Source organism: Podarcis erhardii, assembly GCF_964252035.2.
Source record: "Podarcis erhardii genome assembly, chromosome: Z".
In the NCBI taxonomy this organism is placed as follows: Eukaryota; Metazoa; Chordata; class Lepidosauria; order Squamata; family Lacertidae; genus Podarcis; species Podarcis erhardii.
In genome coordinates, this window is record NC_138504.1 from 27,665,236 (window position 1) to 27,690,115 (window position 24,880).

Here is a 24,880-nt window from a genome sequence, read left to right on the forward strand (position 1 = left end):
AGACAAACTTGGCCCTCCAGATGTTTTGGGACTACAACTCCCATGATCCCCAGCTAACAAGACCAGTGGTCAGGGATGATGGGAATTGTAGTCCCAAAACATCTGGAGGGCCAAGTTTGCCTATGCCTGGCATAAAGTTTAGGGATGGGCTAATCTGTCAATTTTGGTTTCTCTTAGTTCCTCACTTTCTTAGTCTTAAATTCACTTTTCCACATCCACAGAAATGTAGATTGAAAACAAATCCATTTTAAATAGAACATCGAATTACAATTTCGGCTAAGAGAGGGCGTAATTTTGAGAACATCCATAGGAATGCGAATTCTGCTGAAGCCAATGGGGCTGACTAAGCGGTGTTAAAGAGAGTAGGGGTGTTAACGTCAAATCTAAATAGGTTTGTGTTTTGGATAGGTTTTAATATTCAAGATGGAGCTTGCCACCTTCAAAATTTATCCCCACTGTCTGTGGTCCCAGTGGTCCCAGTGTGTCTGTGTGTAATAGGGTTGTCTGGAATGGTGTGGAATGCAAAAGAAAGGGCTGCATACAGGATGTCTTTAGGAGGTCTATGTGAAGCTGTGGACTGTGCGTGAGAGAGAGAGAGAGAGCTGGGCCCAGATGTTCCTGAGTGCCCTGCTCAGTAATGAATTAGCCACACGTGTTTTCCCGATTGTACGGTTTTTGTCATTCTTTTCTGCCAGAGGAGCTTTACTGGCCCAGTCTTCAACCTTAAGCCTCCCCTCTCAACAATCTGGCTGTAGGGAATATATGTCTGCTGTTCTTTCGGGACTTAGGCCCGCCCCACCCCTGCCCCACAACCCTGCTGTCTTAATGATTTTCCATGCTGACAAGTGAGCTGAAAGAAATGCCATTCCGTACAAAACCTTGGCTGTATTCTGTTGCTTGAGACCAGCCCCTGCGAAAAGAGTACAGCATCCTCCTCTTTTTGTTCATATCAGAAGTGAAATGTTGAAGGAGGTAGGAATGTCAAATAATCTAACTACAGAATTTGGTTTGAGCGGTAAACCTTAGAGGAAGCAGTGTTCTTTTTTGTTTTCCTGAGCAGCCCTAAAAGTTCTGTGGTATTTGGCCTCTGACTTCATTTGGCAGAGATGTAAGTGGTACATGCAGAACTCCCACCAGAAGGGTGCTTTGCTGCATTTGCCGCAGATGTTTGTCATAGGGACCAAAACAAGGATGGGGAACTCAGGTGTGGGTGGCCAAGTGTGGCCCTCCAGGTCTGGCTCATGGGACTTTTTTTCAGTCACATTCCTCAGTGGCTCATCTCTGCGCCCTCCCTCAGCACTTTTGCCTGACTGGAATGTATCCTTGAACTATCACCGTGGTCAAACAGTACATGAAAACAATATGTGAACTGAAAAGTCTCCTTCCTTCAAATTTTTAACTTCTATGGATTTTGGAATGCAGTTCTCCAGCCAAGTAATCTGTACAAAAAGGCATATACTCATGTGCCAAAAAAGGCATATGCCCATAAAAATAACACACACAAATGCATAGTAATGGGGCAAATGGCTTAGAAAAATTTGTGCATTTGGCAAAATTACATACAAAATGGTATATATTAACAGAAATTCAAAATTAATCAAAATGTTCATTAATTTTCATGAGGCATTTTTTCATCAAAAAATGAAAACTTATGTGGGAATGTGGAGAACAGAAATTAGGATTGCAGAAAAAGAGAAACAGAAAAACTGAAATTGAGATACATCCATGCCTATATGTAACATGCATTTATATACTTTTCAAAAAATATGTGCCACTCCTTCTCAAAGTGGCCATCATCTGCCACTTCTGCTGCTTTCGTAGGCTTGCTTTCCCCAACCTGGTGCCCTCTGCCACTCTCATCAGCATCTTTTGACTATCCTGGCTTAGGACTGATGGAGGTTGGAGTCTAATACATCTGGAGGGTACCAAGTGGGTGAAAGCTGATCTAATCAATCTGGGGGTCAAAATATCTTGTGAATTCCTAAAAGCCTTTCCATGGTTGGGGTTGTAGGTTCTCAACTCACCCTGAATCTCATGATCCTTTTGTTAGATTTTATATATATATATATATATTTGAAAACAAATATATATATTTGAAAACAAATATATATATATTTGAAAACAATGGGAGGAAGCCACCTGGGCACAATTTAAAGTAAAGGTTTCAAAAAAGAACAGCGCTCTCTCTCTCTCTCTCTCTCTCTGTCTCTGTCTCTCTCTCTCTCTCTCTCACACACACGCTTTTGTAGGAAGAAATTATGTATTCTAAATAAAGAAGGGGAAAATGGAGGGTTAACAGGAAAATGAGGTAGCTGTTCCTTCTGGGGAAGTTTCAAATGCAAAGGGAAAATACATCTGGAAAAATATAGTATCAAGTAACTCGTCAAAACCATCACTCAGACCATCACTCAGGTTAACTGCATTATTTAGCATTGCATCAAACCAAAAGTAGTATCGAAATTTCCAGCGCGTTTCCCCCGTCACTTTCCAGATTGCAAAAAGTCTTGACATTTTGGAGAAGCAGGTTTGTTGCTCCCTATCAACTGCAGGTGCCCAACCTGAATTTGCCAGTCTGCTATATTCATCAGGGAGAGGACAGTGCATCGAGACAGGAGATGGGGTGGAATAATGTAAGCGCTGGCTTTATTTGCATATAACTACAGTTCACAGACGTTTGGGCAAATCTCACTCTAGATATGAGGCAGGAGCCAAGAAACAGAAGGGCTATGGGCTAATGATAAGAAGGGCTATGGGCTAATAATAAGGGCTGCTGGATCAGGCTAATGGCCCAATGGCCCATCTAGTCTAGCATCCTTCTCACAGTGGACAACCAGATGCCTCTTTTGGGAAGCCCACAAGCAGTAGTGCAACGACGCACTCCTCACTTGCAATTCCTTTCAGCTTGTATACAAAGGCATACTGCCTCTTGCCAAGGAGTGTACAGAATGTAGATAGAGCCCAGCCTTTGTGACTAGTGGTCATTGATAGTCTTATGCTGCATGAATTTTTCAGTCTTTTTAAAAAGCCATTCAAGTTGTTGGGCTGGTGGCCATCATTGCCCCCTGTGGGAGCGAGTTCCATAGTTTAACTTTGTGCTGATCTGGGGACCGTATGTGGATTGGGAACACATTATGTTTTCTTCAGGGTATCTCCTGCTGCCAAAAAAATTCCTCCCCAAATCTCTTCCTTTTTCAACAAGTCTTTTCAGGGGAGATTCTTACTCTAGTCTGCTATCTGTACTGGATTTGTAATTTATTTTATTGTTATAGCTTTTATCGAAGTTTTTATTGTTAATCACTTTTGGATATCTTATGGGAAGCAATTCATAAATGAATTTGTTTATGTAAAATAAATGTGGCAAGGTTATGTGCACTTGGGTTTTTTTTTTTTTTTTTTTTAAAAAGAAGTGTCTTTCTATTAATGTGTACTTTGGCCTGAATTTATTTATCAGGAAAGCAGTAGCAATGTATGATAATCTGGAAGTAAAATCTTCTTGGTTTTCCAGATTAGAAAACTAGACTCTCATCCCATTGTGTTGACTTTGTGTCAGATGGGTCTGTGTTGAGTTGAGTCACCCTGGATTCCAGAAGCAGCCAGAAAGGCCTTTTGTCCTTCATTTCCATGTTGGGTTTGGTTTGGTGTTATTTTTTCTATTCTTTTGTGTCTTCACTTCCCCCAGTAGTAATTCCACAGCAAGGAGGAAGTACAAAGCAAATAAACTCCAAAAACACACACACAAAAGGAATAAGGGAAAAATAACCCTTTCAAATGGCTGCACAGGAACAATGGGGTCGGATATGTGCCTTCTGGGGAAAGGTTTGGACTGAAAGAGAGGGGCATGCAATCAGCCCAGTCTTGGAAATGATAGTCTGTGAGCTATTTTGTGAGTAAGGAAATGGGTGATCTCCTGGGTCACCCCCAATGAAAAAAGAGTTTTGTCTCATGTTTTGGATGAGGCGGTGAGTTGGGCATCGGGGCAACACTTTGTATAAACAAAGTTTGGTTTGTCTGCATTCATTCGTAGAGTTTATTTACAGTCCTGGCACAGCATGGACTGATGTCATTTTATAGGCACTTGCTGGGGAGTAAACCACATTAACTTGCTTCCGAATAAATGCACTGCCAAACTGTTTTGTTCTCTAATCAGGCATGGGTGGCACAATCCATATTGTGCAAAGATGGGTCATTTCTTAGGATGGTGGAGTGGGTCCTACTGCAAGCATTGATCCTGTATAGTGTTGGGGTAAGGCTCTGGATGAATGCTACAGGAAACCAGAGCTCTGGTGTTGCTTCAGCTCTCTCTATAGGAGCACCTTTCTTTTTTTGCATTTCCAAGCTCAACTTTTACTGAAAGGTAAGGTAAAGGTAAAGGGACCCCTGACAGTTAAGTCCAGTCGCAAATGACTCTGGGGTTGTGGCGCTCATCTTGCTTTACAGGCCGAGGGAGCCGGTGTTTGTCCACTCTGTAGACAGTTTTTCTGGGTCATGTGGCCAGCATGACTAAGCCGCTTCTGGCGCAACGGAACACCAACACCAGAGCGAACCGCCGACTTTTGATTGGCAAGTCCAAGGCTCAGGGGTTTAGACCACAGCGCCACCTGCGTCCCAGGAGCACCTGGGATTTTTTTTGCATTTGCAAGCTCCTCTTTAACTGAAGGGTACTCTTCTGTTAAAGAGGCCCAGCCCATTCCAGCAGTCTTTTATGTCCAATAGAGCAATAGAGATTCTGGCTGGATTGGGGCTTTTGTGACTGAGTCCTTTGAGTCAAAGGATAGCAATGCAACATCCTTGGGCTGGAGGGGGCACTGACACCACAGGATCTTTTTGCAGGGCTGGCCCTGCATGAATTTCTGACTCTGAGACCTCAGTTTCATTCCCTGAAGAAGGAGAGTCTGATCTCCAAGGCCATGCCAGGGAATGGGTAGAGGTTCCACCTTGTTCACACCTGATTTTTATAACATGAGGGAGAGGAAGTTTCCTGGTCAGACATGTCTTCAGTAAGCTGTTTGGAAACACTTAAGTGCAAAACTGCACATTGCAATAAACATGTTTTTTAAAATTTTTTTAAAAAGCATGCTTTAATTGACCATTTTTGTTTTTAAAGAAAATCAGTCAGCCCAACTGTTCCAGAACATGAGGATCAATGCCTCATGCCACTTTGCTTCCAGAACTAAATTCTGCTGCTACTTGACATCCCCACAGGGATGCTTATTGTAAACAGCACCCATGGAAGCAAATAGCAATTGGAAGGGGAATGATTTTCAGCAAGAAAATGTACGAGGGTCTGATCCAAATCAGGAGTTTGTTCCAGAATGAGGCCTGGAGGCAGTTTTTCATCAAAATGCAAGTGGCTAAGTAACGCTGCAGCTTGCAGGATTGCCCACTTGACTGCCTCTACCTGCAGAACTGACACTGTTAGATGTGCCACATAATACTCATTCCACACTTGTAATCTGGCCAACAGGGTGGGCTGAACCTGTGGTAAAGTTTATGTTGTTTGAGGATACGCACACCAGCTCTATGGTGCTTCTATAGGGATGGATGGATCTATTAGTTTTGGTTTCCAATCTTAAACTCAGTTATCCACATTTCTGCAGCTATTTGCATTTCTTTTTAAACCTCATGAAAATGAATCCTCATTTTAGTGCCCTCCCAGATATACACATTTTGTGTGTAATTCTGCCTAATGTATACATCTTTGCAGAGCATTTTTCTCATCTGCGGTGAATTTCTGTACGTTATTTTCATTATTTTCATTTGTGTGTACAGTGGTACCTCCGGTTAAGAACTTAATTTGTTCTGGAGGTCTGTTCTTAACCTGAAACTGTTCTTAACCTGAGGTACTGCTTTAGCTAATGGGACCTCCCGCTGCCACCACACCGCCACCGCGCGATTTCTGTTCTCATCCTGAAGCAAAGTTCTTAACCCGAGGTACTATTTCTGGGTTAGAGGAGTCTGTAACTTGAAGTGTATGTAACCTGAAGCATATGTAATCTGAGGTACCACTGTGCATCACTTGGCTGGAGAAGTGCATTGGAAAAGTGAATTTTGAAGGATGTCTGAGGCTCATTTTGCATATTGTTTTGGAAAGTGCAGATTAAGTAGGTTTACCCTTAGAAGTGAATCTCACGGAATTTCTGCATCGCAATGCCTGCACAAACTGTTTTAGATGTTTTGGATTTTTTAAAAGCACTTCTGGCTTTAGCAAAGGCAAAACCAGCCACAATACGTGGTAACCAACATTACTGCAATAGACAGTGTAAATTTTGTTACGATGCTGAGGGCACTTACTGAATAACGCCTGTGATGAGCTGTGCACACATTCCCTCTTCCATCCCTGTGCCCAAAGCAATTTGAAACTTGAACAAATAATGGTGGTTGTTTTTTTTTAAAAAAAAAAAGCAAGAAAGGGCAAGTGCATATTTGCATTGTCTCATCTACACTGATGCGTTGTGTCTAGCTTGATTAGTTTCCACACTTACTTGATTTGTATTGGACAGGGTGAAGCCGCTGCATTGAGCATTAGAACAATGAAGAAATGTGCAGGGCTCTCTCTCCTCCATGAAGGCTCCCCACTTGTTCTTTAACTCTGCATGTGCATGATAGCCGTAAGACATGCTGCTCTGTTTGTTTCATAAAAAAAAGGTATACAACTGAAGCCCAGTCAAAACATAAGATGTGGCTGGAAATAAACAATAGCTTTCAAGAGAATTGATGATGGTTTGACAGAGATGCCCTTTTCATTGCAGCATCTATTTACATATTTCTTGTCTCCTACTTCAGGCACTCCACCCACTCACCCCCAATTAAATTTAATTAGCCTTGGCTTCCCACAAAAACCTCTCAGTTGTTCCTCTTAAGCAGAAACTCTACATTTACTATACAAGTTGCTTTAATTCAAATTTCAATAACCCTTGTAATTTCCAAGATATTTCACTTTAGGGGGGACTTTTCATCCCATTTCAACTTAAATTGTGTGCCAGCCCTAATCGCTCTATGGTGATAACCTCCAGGGGTGGAGGAGTGGTGCTAGTCTGTTGCAGAATGTGCCCTCCCCCCCCCCCCGTACTGTTACATCATAAAAACAAAGAGATTTATTAGCCTTTCATATATTTATCAGATGAAGTGGAGTCTAGCTAGTCCAACAAAGCTTCTGCCTTCATACTTTTTAGTCTGTAAGCTACTACAAAGCCCTTTGATATTCTTGCTCCTTTATTGGCTTTCGTCATAGCGGATTTTCAGGAGTTTGAAACTTTTTTTTTCTGCCCCCCCCCCCCCGCACTCCAAACCTTGTACTCTGAGGCTGTGCACATGGAGGCGACAATGGTGCTTTCTACTCCTATTAACAGCAGCCAGCATGACCAGTGACCAGGGATGAAAGGAATTGTAGTGCACAACATCTGGAAAGTACCATCCGGGTTGCCCCTGTTGGTAATTGGTGTTTATTTAACCATTTTAAGCTGATCCAGTCCTGTTGAAATCAAGGGAATTAAGTAGGTATTCACATATCAAACTCACCACTCACCTCCAATACATAACATAGGAATAACTCATTGGCTAGAGATGTTTTAGCAAGGAATGCCATAGGTGTGTTGCTATCTTGTATGCTTTGATCATTGTCTTATTACCTGGGGCAGGGATGGGGAACCTGGGCCCCTCCAGTCATCAGGGGTGATGGGAAGTAGAGTCCACACTGAGTTTCCATGACCTGGGCAATGATGCTACCTCTGTTATATCACATTGTCCAAGGTGATCTGGTGCTTTGTTTCAATTGAAATAACCTTGATATCAAGGATCATCATCAGATGAATTTTTGCAGCCCAGGGTAGGGTTTGAACTGTTGACCTTCCTTGAGTGAAAAAGCTTTTGCATTCTGCTGTTTGATCTCCTCCTTCACTTTGTCTCCTTCTTGCTAATAAAAGAGCTTAATGCTTCGCATACAACATGTTTTTCAGCTGATGTATTAAAAAAAACTGTGGCTTTAATTCCACGGCTTCTTGCTGCAGCAGACCTTCATTTCCTTTAGGGACTTGGTACTGGGATATCTTTTCATTTGGCCTTCTAGAATACCAGGGTTTTCTTCAGCAGACATAACAATCACTGTTTGACTCCTAGCACCCTGCCCTGCAAAGAAACTGTTATAAAAGAGGTAGCTATGATGAGCCTGTTGCATGAAGAAGAATCCCATGGCACCTTAAAGATTAACCACTTGTATTATGGCGTCAGCTGATGTCGTGAGATCCCAAATTCCGAGATGATCAATGACCTGAGTTGTTACATAGGCTGCTGTATCTGATGTATGCAAGGAATTGGGTAGTAGCTTAGTAGAGCATCTGCTTTGCACACAGAAATGCCCAGGTTCAATCTCTGCAGCTCCAGGTAGAACTGGGAATGTCCTCATCTAAAACACTGGACAGCCATGGCATCAGTCAATTAAGGCTCCTTCTGGTGATCGTATGAGCTCCCCAGATCAAATGAGCCTTTGATTCTGCTGTGCCAGGTAATGTGGCTCATTTGCTAGAGACAGCAAATACATTTCTAGGCTACTTAACATCCTGCTAGCACCTCCTAACGGAATACAGTGGTACCTCGGGTTACATACGCTTTAGGTTACATACGCTTCAGGTTACAGACTCAGCTAACCCAGAAATAGTACCTCGGGTTAAGAACTTTGCTTCAGGATGAGAACAGAAATCGTGCTCCGGTGGCGCGGCGGCAGCAGGAGGTCCCATTAGCTAAAGTGGTGCTTCAGGTTAAGAACAGTTTCAGGTTAGAAAATGAAGGATAAGGTGCGAGACTGGTTACATTATGCTCAGATTAAAGAAGTTTTTAAAAATGATAAAAAGTTAGGGTTCCAGGTGGAGAAATCGAAGTTAGAAACTGAATTGTTAGAACCAAAGACTAAGGTTCTATCTAGAATGTATAACTTGCTGTTAAAATGGAATACACAAGACGAAATGGTTAAATCGGCTATGATAAAATGGGCACAGGACATTGGGCATAACATTATGTTTGAGGACTGGGAAAGGTTGTGGACCACTGGGCTGAACTTCACCGCATGTAATGCTCTGAAGGAAAATGTTATGAAAATGATATATAGATGGTACATGACCCCAGTTAAACTTGCTAAAATATACCATTCGTCTGATAATAAATGTTGGAAATGTAAAGAAAATGAAGGAACATTCTTTCACCTCTGGTGGACATGCCCTAAGGTGAAGGTCTTCTGGGAAATGATATATAATGAACTGAAAAAGGTATTTAAGTATACCTTCACAAAGAAACCAGAGGCCTTCCTCCTGGGTATTGTCGGCCAGAAGGTGTTAAAGAAGGATCGAACATTTTTCATGTATGCAACAACGGCAGCAAGGATTCTTATCGCAAAAAACTGGAAAACTCAAGATCTACCCACACTGGAAGAGTGGCAGATGCAGCTGATGGACTATATGCAACTGGCCGAGATGACCGGCAGAATCCGTGATCTGGGAGAAGAGAAGATGGAGGAAGACTGGGAGAAATTCAAAATGTATTTACAAAAACATTGTAATTTGGTTGAATCTTAAGAAGGATGCTGGATTATAAAAAACTGCTCACCACTAAATTAGATCTAAATTTGATGATAAGTGAGACTAAAGAAAATATAAAATTTTTTGGGAAGAAGTGCTAGATTATATTTGAATGAATGGACATGAGATTGAAAACAAGTTGATAATTTGTGTGGAAAAATTTTTAACAATGCAAATGGGAGCGGGAGACGTGAGGGAGTCCAAAGAAGTGATGAAATTGTTATGACAGAAATAAGATTGTTTATTATGTGTGCATTTATATTATAAAATCTTAATAAATATTTATATATATAAAAAAGAACAGTTTCAGGTTAAGAACGGACCTCTGGAACAAATTAAGTACTTAACCCGAGGTACCACTGTACAGCCTCCTTCACCTCTGTAGTTGTTTACAGCAGCATCACAGGGACCAGCAAGGCTGCACTGTCCCAAGCATACCCCTCATGCCTGCTCTGGGTTAACCAGAAGCACAGGGGGGCCAAGACAGTTTGGTGCAGCTATAAAGGTGAGGTGAGTGACTGATAGGGATGGATGAATCTGTCCACTTTGGTTCTTCTCAATTTCTCATTTTCCCAGTTCTCCACATTTCTACAGCAATTTGTGATTTTTTAAAATTTAAAAATATCATTCGCATACCACTGTGGATTTAACTAATTATACACATTTTTGTAAGCAGTTTTAACTAATGCACGTGTTTTTGCAAGCCACTCCCCCTAATACAATGCATTTCTTTCCTCTCTTCCTGCCTATTACCCTTGCCTTCTGCTATGCAAAGTGAGGTGATTGTTCAGGGCTTTCCTAAGAGATCTATTTTGGCATACTTCTCCCTGTGCAATCAACACTGCGCAACAGAGAGCATTGTGGACTGTGTTTGCAGGTGCCTCCCCTTCCCTTCAAGCCCAGGACTCTCAGAACTTAGCCTGCCACTATCTCCACACTGCCACGCACAGAAAACACACAGCAAGGCTCTCACTGGTTACTTGCCCCAGTTGCATTGAAGAAGCTGTACCATGAAAGAGATATTCCTGTCGCTATATGACAAACATCTGTTTCCTCCTATTTTTTGAATGCAGCATATACTGGCGGAAATGCTGGGGGGCTTTCTTTCCTTTTCTGGGCAGGGGGAAGTTGTATGCCCTGGATCTAAAGAATGTTTGGAGCAGAGAGGTTTCTCTTGAGGGTTGTATGATTGTTACTCAGTTTCTCTCTCCCCCCCTTCTCTTTTTATCTTCCTGGAGAGGAACGGATATGAGTACTGTATGTTGAAGCCAGGCGGAACTTCCTTAGCTTGCTTTGGCACCTTTGGGAAAGTGCAACTCTCTGTGCTTAATGTTATGTGCTCTCCATGTCCAACAAAGCAATGGCCCAAATGCTCCATTCTCTTGTCTTTTTCTGTTCTGTAGCAGTATCAATGAAGGGGACCATTTGCCCCAGGATTCAGTGTGGCTTATTTCATAATCTATAACTAGTTCTCAAAGACAATTGATCTCAAAAAATGCAATCACTGCCCACAGTACGTTTCCAATCACAATTCAAAGTGTTGGTGCTGACCTTCAAAACCCAAACGGCCTTGGCTCAGTATACCTTAAGGAGCATCTCCACCGCCATCATTCTGCCCAGGCACTGAGGTCCAGCTCCGAGGGCCTGCTGGCAGTTCCCTCATTGTGAGAAGTGAGTTTACAGGGAGCCAGGCAGAGGGCCTTCTCGTTAGTGGTGCCCGCCCTGCTGAACACCCTCTTGTCAGAATTCAAGGAAATAGGCAACTATCTGACTTAGAAGACATCTGAAGTCAGCCCTGTTTAGGGAAGTTTTTAACATTTGAAGTTTTATTTTGTTTTTAATGTTCTGTTGAAAGCCGCCCAGAGTGGCTGGGGAAACCCAGCCAGATGGGTGAGGTAGAATATTATAATAATAATAATAATAATAATAATAATAATAATAATAATAAGCACTATGCTGTTGCTGGTACAAAGAGACACCTCATAGAGAGAGGTGCCTGGTATTTATTTCTTATTTTTTAAAGTTGAAAGGGTCTGCCTGTTGTGTACAGTAATCTTAGGTACTAGCACAAACGTCACTGTCTATCTCTTTCTCCTCCTCCTCCTCCTAAAAATCATTCTAAACTATTCTTACAAACTAGTGATTGGCTGGAAGTTCAGGGTTCTTGTGAATCAACTCCTGAACTGATAAGCAAAAGGGAAATCTCCTAGCACTGTCCCTTTGTTTATGGAAGACTTGAGTATGCAGAGAGCCTCAAGGTGGTGGTGGGTGGAGACTTGGCACCACAAAGGCTACCGTAGCTTGCTGTTGGCTTGAAGGCACTTGGCACTCCCACACTCCTGTGGGTACCACCCAGCCAGGATCTGGCCCTGTTGCAACTTGTTCTCTTTAGATGGAAAGAACAAGCCTGATGTACTTTCTTATTGTTATGAAACATAAACATCCTGTTTGAATGGATGCTTCCTTTTCAGTTCATCCCTCCTTTTCTCTCCATTTGAGCTCTATGAAAAGCCCAGCCATTCATAAATTGGCAAGGATCAAAAATGGAGGAAAATCAAAGCATTGGCCTCTTGTGCACTTTCGTCTCCCTGTAGGGATATGTACACACAAATACACATTGCAAGAGGCCTCAGGAGAAGGAGTGCCTAGCTGTTGCCAAAGCTTTGCAAGGAGTGCATTTATCTTCGTAAAAGGGCCATTTTTCATGTTCATATTTTCTGTCTTCATCAAACAAAGGCATACATGGTCTACAAATTTTGTGTCTGCCTTAAAAACTGAGCACAATTTTAGATCTTAAGTCTGCAGGCTTAAGTCTCTTATTTTTTGCTAAGTGATTAGATGTGGGTGCTGCATGTAAGATGCTACATAGACAGGAGGCTGCGTCAAAATGGAGCTCCCCGAAATCTGGCTCTAGCACCTTCTCTTGAATCCAGCTAAGTCATATGCAGGGTGGACTCATTGAAATTAATGCACCTAAATTAGTCACATTCATTAATGTCAATGGGTCTTCTCTGAATGTGTCTAGTCAACCTCTTTCCTCCTGCAATACCAGGCCTCTATCTCCAGTGCACACATGTGCTTCCAGTGCACCACCAAGACTGCACTACACATCTGTTTGAGCAGTTTGTCAACTGACTGCATTACACATCTGTTTGTGGGGTCTGAACTGAACCTTGTGACCAGTGGTTCTTATTTTATTTCTTTTGGGACTAGGTTTGCTCTTGCCCCATAAATGTGCCGGTTCCTCTTTGTTTCCTGTCCCCAATATCCTCCACCACGCACCCACCCCTGATGTTGACACTGGGGGCCAAACTAGATGTGACATTTGTTATGTGGCTGGCTTTGAATGATTTATTTTTTCTTTCACAAATGGCTGGAATGAAGGGGAAGCTAAGCCAACTCGGGACCATGGGAGGGGAAACAACTTATTCCCATTGTTTCTACTGCAGTCCCAGTTGGAATTGCTCCCCATACACCAGCTAATTGGAGGAAAGCCCCCATTGGTGCTGTTGGAAACTTTCTCCTCATTGCAAATAGGTGCCAGGCAGGGGTGGGGATAAGGATTCAAGTTCCCCTCCCCAATGTCACAGTCCTGATCCAGATCAGGAGGGCTTTATACCGTCTACTCATTTTAAAAAAAAAATCAAAAAAATCAGCCATGCAAGGCCAAACCACAGGACCAAGTTACCTGGAATGCACTTCCGGTTTCACAATGGAGATAATGTGTGTTTTATAGCTTTAGGTGTAGCAGTTGAGGTCAATATTGTTCCTTATTCACTCCTTGACAGCATGTATGTTCAGCAGTACTGGAAACAAACAGAAATGTTTGTTTTAGATAGAATATGCCTGTGATTTATTAAGAAATGTATTCAAAGGCATTACTTACTCAACTTATAGAAAGTTTTTACATTTTTGTGTCTGTGTGTTTTGGGAATTTCTGTGAGTGGTCTGCAAATTAGTCCTTGTAATGATCCAGCTGTTAGATGCCATTTTCAGAAATTCCTTTCTCTGGCTTTCTTTTTTTAAAAAAGGCACAGAAACTAATTGAATTGTTTTCTGTTTACCCCCTTAAGCTCTGCAGAACGTAAGCATCTGGTGGTGATGGAGCTGTGACATTCGGACATTGGATTTGTCAGCTGGAAGTATGGAATTCGTCGACAGCTGCCAACATGGTTGCTCTAGGCCAGTTCCAAATGGATATGGAAACAAGATTTTTCAAACTAATCAAAAGGAAAGATCCAGTGATTTTAAGCATTCTAATTCTTGTGATTTCAATGATGATGAAAAGGAGGATGGAGCCAAGCATAAGAAGAAGAGCAAGGGCAGTCGGCTTTGGAATTTTGTCAACCTCAAGAAAGCATCCTCCATGAATTCCAAGAGACCTCAATCCATGATCCTCTTTGGAGATAATACGGAGATCTTGGAGCAAAATCGTAAGATGTCCTTAATGGAAAGGGTGAGGTCTTTCAAGAAGCTAAGATCGTCTGGTATGGCTAAGAGTATGTCCAAAACCAAGGCTGTTATTATATCTGTGGAAACTCAGGAAGATCTTGAGCAAAAAGCACTTCACCGAATTAAGAAGCTAAGTAACAATCAGCGTCCATACCGCCATTCCTATGCAGGTCATATTGAGGATTTGGATTCTTCTTTTGAAGATGTTGAGGTGAATAGCTGCGTGCTAGATATCGCTGCCAGTGAAATTAAATGGCACAAGAATTTTGGCACTGAAATAAACAGCGACAGTACTGATAATGACTGTCACAAAATGCCATCGGCTCAGAGGTGCATGGCTCTAGAATGTGAGAATTCTCAGGAATCTGGTGTTGCACAAGGGGACTCTCAAAGGAGATGTTCTGCAGCTGCTTCTGAAATTAAAAAAGGAAGAAGTTCTGGGGTCTGGAGTTACATCAAAGGGATTTCATTGACAAGCAAGGACAGTGAAAAGCTGCCCGACATAAGCAGGGAACCTAATTTTCAGGACATGGGAAATGCAACAGATGATCCCACTTCTTATTTTGACTTTGATGTGGGATGTGAAGAGAGTGTTGGCCAGTCTCAAAGGGTTAAGGGCAGCCACTTTGGTGGGGTTCTTCGATTCTTCAACAGCTTTGCTAGGAAATGGCGGGGCTCTTCGAAAGAACAAAGGCCAAACTCCAGTTCCAGACGCCAAAGGCAGGAATCAACTCCTCACCAGGAGTCTCTGGTCATCATAAATGATAAAGCCAGCAGTTTCTCTTCCCCAGGATTGTCTCCGGATTCCGGAATCTGGGATAACCGTAGTTCAAAAAGTTCCGCTGGTAAAGGGCCACCCCAGGAAAGCACAGATGCTGAGAATTCCCACGAAGTCTTCAGTGAGAATAGCAGTTTCAATGAAGTTTCACCCCCTGCCATAAATTTGCCAGCTTTTTGCCAAACAGGCTTTCTCAGTGACTGTTCATTTCTTGATGTGCATGGTCTGTCTATGGATGTGCCACAGGTTCAAGAGCCACTTCTCGATAAAGTAGACAACTGGGGCTTACGTGCTGCTCCAGTAGACACCTGGGTATTAGAGTCTTGGGTAGAAGGCAATACTGAACACTCTGCTGATACCCCAGTGGACCCCAAGAGCTTGGATATTAGTGATTTAAAGACTCAGGATTTGACTAAGATGGATGTTAGGGATATGAAAAACGCCTCTCTGAATTATGAAGGGTTTTGCAACACTGAGCTGGATTTGGAAGTTTTTTGTAAAACTGATGAGGGTACACTGGGCCTAAGCATTGTATCAGAGGATGTTAACGCTGTACCAAGTAGTGTTGTTGATGCTCCAGATCTGGCTTGTCCTGTAGTAGATGCTAGAGCTCTCCATAGGACTGCAGCAGATACAGAGCACCTGGTCAGAATTTCACAAATTAACCCAGACCTAGAGCTGATGACACCAGCAGATATCACAGATGCTGGGACTATATTAGCACATAGCCAGATCCTGGAGAGTGTTCCAATGGATGGACAGCCCTTGGCTACTGTGCAAGCAGACAGCCAGGATTTAGCAAGGACTCGGGTAAATGCCCATAATTCAGAAAGTTATCCTGTGGATACTGAGAACATTAGCACTACTCTGTCTGCTACTCAAGGTTTGTGCAGCATCTTGGAGGATGTTCACAACCCTTCTGCATCTGCTTCTTTATGCTGCCAAAGCTACAGCCAGCAAGTGCCAGATCGGGAGAATTTTCCCATCAAAATGAACGGAGACACCTTTCAATTACATCCGGATCCGGTGAGGAAAGCTCGCAAAGCGCAACGCCCTGAATGCAGGGGAGTTCGTCATCCAGTTCAGATGAGTGTGTGTACAATTGTCCCCTTCGCTGAATTCAACAGTGCAAAGGTAGTATCTTGCTCCAATTAAGCAGTATGTCAAATAAATCTCGTTTATTGCCTCTTCCCCTATTCCTTCTATTCTTAAAGCAAAGCTATGTGTGCACAATGTGCTAATTGCAGATCTTTCGAATTCTGTGATCAGAAAAGCTGCATTCTGCAACCCGTAATAATTTTTTGTTCGTCCTTTTTTGTTATAATATTCTTTTCCTGCTAGTCAGGAAATTTCTATGGGTTGCAGACACCAAACACTTTGCCAAACTGCCCTATTTGCATAGTGATTGATTACAAGGGACACTCAGACCCAACAGTGTAATACACTAGAACAATCTTTCCTCAACCTGATACCCTCCAGATGTTTTGGACTACAACTCCCATCAGTCTATCTAGCATGTTAGTGCTGGCTGGGACTGATGAGAGTTGTAGCCCAAAACATCTGGAGGGCGCCTGGTTGGCAAAGGCAGCACTGAAAAAACTGACTTTAAAAAGGCAAACACTAAACACAGTTGCAAAGGAGCTGTTGGTCACCAGTGGCAAGTGTGCTGCAGGAATTTTGCACCTTGATGTGTATTTGGTATTTTTTTTTATTGCATTATCTTTCTGTCTATCTATTCTCAATCTAGTTACAGGTAGGTAGCCGTGTTGGTCTGCCGTAGTCGAAACAAAATAAAAAAATTCCTTCCAATAGCACCTTAGAGACAACTAAGTTTTTTATTGGTATGACAGAGCTTATTTATCTGTAGTTCTTTCTGTGGATTTTCTGTCTTGATAGAGGACATATCTTTTCAGTTCTGCCCGTCTGTTCCTGACAATGTGCTAGGCCTCTATTTTATGCAAACACCCTTTCGTTTGTTCAAATTGAAATGTACAGAACATTTCAAGTAGAGAGAACTGACATTTTCTTGGCAATTTGGGGTCATCTGTGGAGGATACCTGCCAGCAGGGTCTGAGGAGCACACCACCCCTTTTAAATCCACCCCCTTTCCCTCTGCTTTCCTTGCCACTTAAATGAAATTAGGCACAGCACAGGACAGATGCACAGGCATAAATGCCAGGTTGCACTGTGCTGACCTCCTTGCTGCCTCACCCTTCACCCTTCTGGTAAGGAACCCACCCGCAGGGAAGCTAGTGCATTGACCTGGGTTGCCATTTTTGTCAGGGTGATGTGAAAGCACTCAAAGGTTTCCCGACCAAAGTTGTCACATGTAATTGGCAGTTGCTCTCTGTTGCGGGTTAATCCCCTAAATTTGACAACTAGCAGGGAGTTAGCGTAGCTGAATCCCTGTAATCTTAACGTTTAACTCTATCACTGCATTTCCATGATTTCCACAGGGCAGGCCTGTGAATGTGTGCAAAATATGTGCATGGTTTGTGCTTTTCTCTCTCCTGTGGTTGGCTTGCCACAGTTTACAGGGGGGGGGGGAGCGCTCCCAGACCAGCGAATGGGCTGACACAATACAACAGGAACCTCCTCCCCCGAAAAAGCCCAACACGCACGGGGATCAAGCTGATAAGAGCAACCTGTTGACTCCTGGGCCTTCCGGCCTCAAGCATTCAGGAGCCTCTTGCTATTTTTGGCCAGAGGAACATCAAGAGCAAAAGGGATACAAAAATATCCCTCCCTGGCCTTTAACAATCCATTTTTGCATGCTCAGATAAAGTGATGTCTAGAGAATTAGAAAAACAGATGTAGTTCAGTGGCGTTCTAGTTAGGGAAGAGGGCAGAATAGCTGTCAACTGGCTTCCATGTTTGGGAGAAGGGGTGGCATCAGGCACCAGACTTAAAAATGCTGCAGAGAAAAAGCCTCTTGGAATGTTTATACTAATCGGCCTTTTGGCTGCTGTTCTTCCCACAAGGATTTGATGGCTAGGGAAACTTCTTCAGGAAACTGGCTTGAAGCACAGGACTGTACATAGCGATGGGCAAACCTTGTTAATTTCTCTTTCTCAGTTTCTTGTCTAAATCAAACCTTAAATTCAGCCTGCCACATTTCCACATTGATTTGCAATTAAAAAAATAAAGTCTTTGTGGGAATTTCTGTGTACTTTCATGTGCCTTTTTACCTAATACATGCATTTTTGCAAGCAATGTCCCCTAATAGAAAGCATTTTTGGACATTATTTATATCAATGTGAGCATTTTTTGTGTGTGTGCATTTCCCCTAATACATTGGTGGGGGTGGGTGGGTTGTACAATATTTTTGCTTGGATAACTATATTGCAAAATTCCAAGAAGTCTGAATTTCAAAGGATAGCAGCATTTTAGATGACACTTTGCATAGGCAGCCAACTTGGTTCCCTCCAGCTGTTATGGATTACAACTCCCATAATCCCTGACCAGTGGCCCTGCCAGCTGGGGCTGATGGGAACTGGAGTCTAAAAATATTTGGATGGTTCCATGTTAGCTACCCCTGTTTTGGTTTAGGAAGTGCAAATTAAATAGCTTCATATTAAAATGTCAAATGAATGGATATCTCACCCATTCTTACCTGTATTTACATTAGCCTGGAATTGTGACTTACTAGGTGCTCAGCACAGTAGCTTATTAAAGTGGCCTTTCTTTTGTTGCTGGGTGTGGAGTAGGAAACTGCATGTTCAATGACTTGGATTGGAAAGGTGAAATTGTTAGTGGAAGAATGATGGAGGAGGAGAAGGGGCTACTAAATCCTTAATTTACGTGCTAATTGTTTCCTAAAAATCCCCCTCTGCTGCTTTTCACCTTGTGAAAGAAAATATATATGGCTCAGGACCCCAGTATGTTAAGGACTTCATCTTCTCACATGAACTTACTTGGATCTTGCAGTTGCCATCTGAGGCCTATTCTCATGCACAGTTCCCTTGAAGGGGTGGTGTGCAGTGTGGCAACAGAAGAAAGAGTCTTTTCAGTGGTGGCTCCCCAATTGTGGAACGCTGTCCTCAGGGAGGTGAGGCTGGAACCATTATTTTCAACTTTTAGGTGCTAGGTGAGGATGTTCCACATTTGATTTTTAATAGTAACCATATGGTATAATGATGCCTAGCTTGAAGTTGTGTTCAACTGTTTTATATGGTGAAGTAGGACTTCTCCTTTTTGTAATAATATTGCAGGATGAGCTCCTTTAGTAAATAATGTTTAAACTTTTGTATTTGCATTTCTTTCTTTCTTTTTACAATTGTAAGTCACTTATGTAGTAGTAGTAGTAGTAGTAGTAGTAGTAGTAGTAGTAGTAATACCCACTCCATCTGGCTTGGTTTCTCCAGCCACTCTGGGCAGCTTACAACACATTAAAAATGGTAGAAAAAAATGTAGTAAGTAACATGCTGTTAAACTTTTAAAAAGATATATTGATACTTTGCTTTTTCCACATTTAAATTACGTCTTGTTACCCAATTACTGAAACCATTGGCTCTTTGTCTGTAGGCTAACTCAGTAATGAACACACAGCTACTGCATAATGCTAGCAGAGTTAGAGAAAATCTGAACTAGTTGCTGCTTATGTGGGTTTTTGCTTTGCGTTTTTTGTTTTGCATTTTTACTGTCTAGCCCTGTTCATATGTAGTAATCCCAGTCTGATGTAGTTCATATGTAGTAATCCCAGTCTGATAAACCATGATTTATCAGACTAAAAATGAATCCTCCCTTCTTTTGTGCACATTGATGCAATATTGTTCGTGTTTGTTATACCATGGTTTCCTATTGGTATCTGAATCAGGAAATCCTGGTTTCAGCTCTGACTACAAGTAAGGATTGCAAGTTGCTGTTTCATGATTGTAGACAGAATTTAAACCACACTTTCCCCATTTAGACATAATGGAAAACTGCTTTGACAAATCGTAGAAGAATTGTTTTAGGAAGGCTTGCTTAAAAAAGAGGAAACACATCCCTTAAAAAAGACAAGAGATGACCCAGATTTGTGTAGATTTGAGGACCCAATGTGGTGTAGTGGTTAGAGTGCTAGACTACAACCTGGGAGACAAGTGTTCTAGCCCCCACTCAGCTGTGAAGCGCACTAGGTGAGCTTGGGTCAGTCACTGTCTCTTAGCCTAGCCTACCTCACAGGGATGCTGTGAGGATAAAATGGGGAGAGGAAAAGCTGTGTCCACACTGAGCTCTGTGGAAGAAAAAAAGCTGGAATAGAAATATAATAAGCAAACAAACAAATAATAAAAATTGCACAGTAATTTTATAATTACTGCAGTTGCACATTTAAAAAATAATTACCAATAATCAGCAGCAGACAGAATAATGGGTTGCTTCCATGCACCAGACTTCTAGTTGGTCGCACTTCTGTTGCTTCTAACCCAGAGGTAGATGGGGAGGGGTAAGGCAGCGAGGAGGTTGCTATGGAGCAAACACACCAGACTGGCTCTGCCGGTGCATCTGCACTGCCTTGACTTTAGGGATGGGTGAGAAATTTGGTTCAGTTCACACTGAAAGGTAAACCTTCCTAATTTGCACTTTCTGAAAAAAATACACAAACTGAAGAATAGCTATCATTTGAAATTCACATTTTCTCCAAATCTTGCAGTTCTCCGGACAAGTAATCAGTGCAAAAATATGCATACTTAGGGTAAAGTCTGCTTTAAAAGGGGTATATTTAGTGGAAACAACATACATATGTGAATTATGTTAAGGCAAATGTAAATATTCGGGGAAATATGCTTTGCAAAAATGTGTGTATTAGGCAGCATTGCATACAAAAATGTGTACATCATGAGAATTTCACACTAAAATGCTGCGTAAATTTCACAAGGACTTTTTTTAAAAAATTGCAAACTGATGTGGCAAACTGAACTTAATATTGGAAAAATGAGAAACCGGGAGAAAGGGAAATTGACAGATTCTCCCACTCTTTCTTTTCAGTTCCTAGCAATAACCCTGGTCTAGTTTGCATTCCTACAGCTTCTTCTCTGATGTGAGAGGGAGGGTGCCAGTACAAAGAAGGAATGTGGTGTCACAGAATGACCTGGTGCTGGCTATCTCCTCCCAACCCTGTGCTCATTTGGCAAGGCAATTGCAGTGCAGTGTGCTCTAAGAGCCAAAGAACATCTTACTTTATTGGTGTGAGTGCAATCAATGGGCTTCACTTTGAAGTTTAATCTCAGCTTTCAGAGAGGGGAAAACATCAGGATCAGGCTTGTGGTATGTGGGAGAGTTTTGAAAAAGACTTTGCCTTCCTACTCCAGTCCAGATGAAAATTATCTCCCCATAAGCTTCATTCTAGCTTTGAGGGGGAATCTCCCATTCATGCTTTCTGGTGTGGATGTGGGTATGTCATCAAGACCACAGGCAAGTGGGGGAAAGGGTTAATCATCCATGCGGCACAGTCCTGATTTCTTCCATACATGCACAGCTGCAATTAAAACTTTAAAAATAAAGCAGGTTAATTACATTCAGAAAATTAAAATGACACCTAGTATGGAACTAAATTGTGCAGTTTGGTGTCTTGTCCAACACATGCAGACAGACAACTTTTATTTGTACATAAGGAAGATATACTTATTCAGGCAAGGAGTTGTAGAGGTTCGGCAGCAGACGCAGTGTTCAGGAGTCACAATGCAGGAGTTCAAGAGCAGGGCAAGAAGTTCAGAGCTGTATGGAAGTGATGAAGTTATCCCAACAAGTTTTCTTGCACCACTTGGCAGCATTTAAAGGCAGGATCTGGGGTGCTCACTCATGAGACTCTCTCACCTTATGGGAATGTCGAAGCTGTTGAATGCACTCCTTCAGAGTGGGTCTGGGTCCCATCTGCAAAGGTAGCACCTAGTTCTAGGTGGCAAGGCTGAGCCCTCCTGTTCAGGTTCCCCCCTCGGCTTATCAAACCCCTCCTCTGCTTCCCCTGAGGGGAGAGAGCTCTACACTAAGGTTACCAGATTTTTTTCAAAGAATCTGGGGACACTTATTTTTTTTGAAAAGAGTAAAAAAAGTTTTTTTTTTTTTTTAAATGAAGAAGTAATATCTTCTCTTCTGTGGTCTCCTCTGTTGCGTGGCCTTCCTCTGCACCCCGGCCTTCTCTCTTGGAGTGCTAGCCGCCGTGGAGTAGGCTCGGGTTGGGCCTGGGGTTAGCCACGTGTCCTTGCCCTCCCGGTGCTCTCCTACCTCCCCTCCTTAGCAGCAGCGGTGCAGCAAGGTTGGGGCTCCTCTCTTTTTTTCTCCTTCCTCTTTCTCTCTTCCTTCTTCTCCTCTTCTCCTCCTTCTCCCTGTGTCGGCTCTGGGGTTTTCCTGGCCCTGGAATGCCGCTGGCCAGTTGGCCAGGTGCTCTCACTCCCAGCTTGATTTGGGTCATGGGGGGGGGGGGGTGTCAGCGGTTTCCCCGGTTGACACGCCGGGTGTCCCTGGTTTCCCCTCGACAGTGGCAGCGGCAGCGGCAGCGGCAGCCTCAGCAACCTGGAGCCTGCCCGGTAGTGCAGTTGGCTCTGGCTGGCTTCAGGAGCTGCTTGCTGCCGTAGTGCCCGCCATTTTGCCTCACTGAAAGTCCCCATATGATGTGTCTTCTGCCGTTGAACCAATCACGTAGCAGTCATTCCCTGCTAATAAATCTACAACACTTAAAATATAAATCTGGGGACATTAAATGAAACCTGGGGACATTCCTGGGACGGATTTTGTCTGGGGACAGATTTGTAAATCTGGGGACTGTCCCCGAGAAACGAGGATGTATGGTAACCATATTCTACACCCCCTTCCAAAATGAATGACGTTGGGGTGGAAAGAGGAGCTCTCCCTTCTCCCGCCCAGGTTCCCACCATTCAGCAACCCTCCTCTGTTTCTCCCTCTTCCTATGTCAGAACTTGCAAGTTCAAGCCCAACAACACTATGGGGCTCATGACACTCAGTTGTTTTTTGACACTGACCCTGTTCTATTGAGCCTCAAGCCATGCTTAAATATTCAACATTTTAAAGATTTTAAAGATTCTGCTATTGCTTTGTAAAGAAGATGGTCGGCTCTCCTTCCCTGGAGTTTTCTAAAGAGAAGTCAGATGGCCATCTGTCAGGGATTCTTTAGCTGTGATTGTAGTGGGTTGGACTAGATGATCCTTGGGACCCCTTCCAACTCCAGATTCTATGATTGTATGGCAACGTTAAGCTTTCCAGTGGCAGGTTTGCCCAGGGCTGAGGAAATGGATTCCAACAGCTTGATGCAAAGAATGCTGGGGAAAGGCTCTCACATAAAATCAGGTACATGTAGAGAATTATTTTTACTCTCACTGAGCCTTCAATCTAATGCATCTATATCTCTCATAGTTAAATAAAGTTAAAAATACAGACAACTTTTTTCATTGTAATCTTTTAGTGCCCTCTACAGGCTGATGGTCAAATGAGGATTTTTGTTTTTAGGGATCTTGGAAGTATAATTTTCCCAATCAGTTGGGTGAGATTTTTTTTAATATATTTAAATAAAATACGAGATAGAGTCTGGTTCAGATCTGATCTGTGCTGGAGAAGAATTTAAGGGCATGTAAAGCTCACTGCTCATTTGAGGTACTAGGGCAGAGCTTTCCAAACTGTATGCTGCAACAGATTACTGTTGCTCCCCCAAACTCCTCCCGGGGCAGGAAAGGGGTTAGTTTAACCTCCAGTTTTCTAGAAAAACTGAATTACCGTGTTGCAAAATGATGCATGTCTAAAAAGTGTGTCACCATCATGAAAAGTTTGGAAAGCTTTGTGAAGTGTGCAGAAAAATGGAAATATTATACAGAACTATAGCATATTAGGCAAAAATGCTCTGCAGATATGTTTGTGTTCAGCAAAATCATAAATGTATGTATTAGGAGAAAGTCACACTAATCCTGGTTTATTTTCACAAGGACATTAAAAATAAAAGAATCACAGACTGATGTGGGACTGTGAAGAACTAGACTTAAAACTGGAAAAATGAGAAACCCAGGGAACTTGAAATCAACGTATTTCCTGATCTCTAGTTTCATGTTTAAGGTTCAGCTCCACCTTGAAGAAACACTTCTCATTTTATTTTTACAGACACCACTGAACATTCAATCTTATACATCATTTCTTGCTCACAGACCCTGTTTGATGATAAGGATTGCTGTGTAATCTGATTGCAATCACTGTGATAAGAAATTAAAGGATCATGCTAAACATTCAGCACCGACAGATTCCAGCTGGTTTTGCTTCTTAACAAGGCATTTTCTCCAAGTTTGAAATCCCAGGAACAGTAGCATGTTTGGTGCAATGACCTTGAATGTGGATCCTGTCGTGGCTGTTGCTTTGGCTTCCAATCACATCTCCTCTGCTCAACTCCCAGTGCATACAAATAAGGCACTTTCCCATTTGCTTCTGTTCACTGAAATTTCCGCAAAGTTCCTGACTCCCACATTATTTACCGCGCCTGAACAGTGGCATTGATTGACAGCGGAGCAGGCTCAGATACAGGCTTTAGGATTGATTAGTTAGCACTGCATCAATCTACTCCACTGTATTTGTGTCTTCTTTAATGTAATAGTATATTGGCAGCAACAGTTGGCCATAACAGAATTTTCAGTCATTAAACCTCACGTCAGCCTACTGTATTGGAAAACTGACAAGAACTGGTGAATAAAAATAGGTAGGGAAGCTATTCTAAGGGTATCAATGATTTGTGGTTAATAAACCACTTCTGAATTTCAACAAAGGCTGGCTTTCCTTTTGTTCTGTTTGATTTTGGAGGCTTGGTCTTTCTAAAACAATTATTATAGGTCTTCCAAGCTTGTTACAGAGAATTGCATAATGGCATCCGTAATTCTGTAGCCCACCAACATGGTGGCAATCTCCTATGGTTTTTCAGACATTGGGTGACCCTTCTCCCCTGCTGTTCATGTAGTCCAAGGCAAGAGGAGGGAAGGAAGATCGCTGAGTTCATGGTGGGCTGGTGACCTGTTCTTGGTTGGGTGGGTCACATGATGTTCAGATGTAGTGATACCATGTTGGACTTGGCTTAAAGTCCCACCCAGCTGCATCTCTCATTGAGTAACCTTCAGGC

At 42.5% G+C, this 24,880-nt stretch overlaps 1 protein-coding gene across 3 annotated transcripts in view; it reads left to right on the top strand.

Annotated features, from left to right (window-relative positions):
- The window catches only part of ARHGEF9 (Cdc42 guanine nucleotide exchange factor 9), a 282,117-nt gene that overhangs the window by 48,358 nt on the left and 208,879 nt on the right, over positions 1–24,880 (top strand). For all 3 annotated transcript variants that reach the window (XM_081846906.1, XM_081846904.1, XM_081846907.1), the window contains exon 2: positions 13,640–15,930. In XM_081846906.1, coding sequence (XP_081703032.1) covers positions 13,711–15,930 — 2,220 coding nt within the window. In that variant the 5' untranslated portion in view covers positions 13,640–13,710. The remainder of the gene's footprint in view (positions 1–13,639; positions 15,931–24,880) is intronic.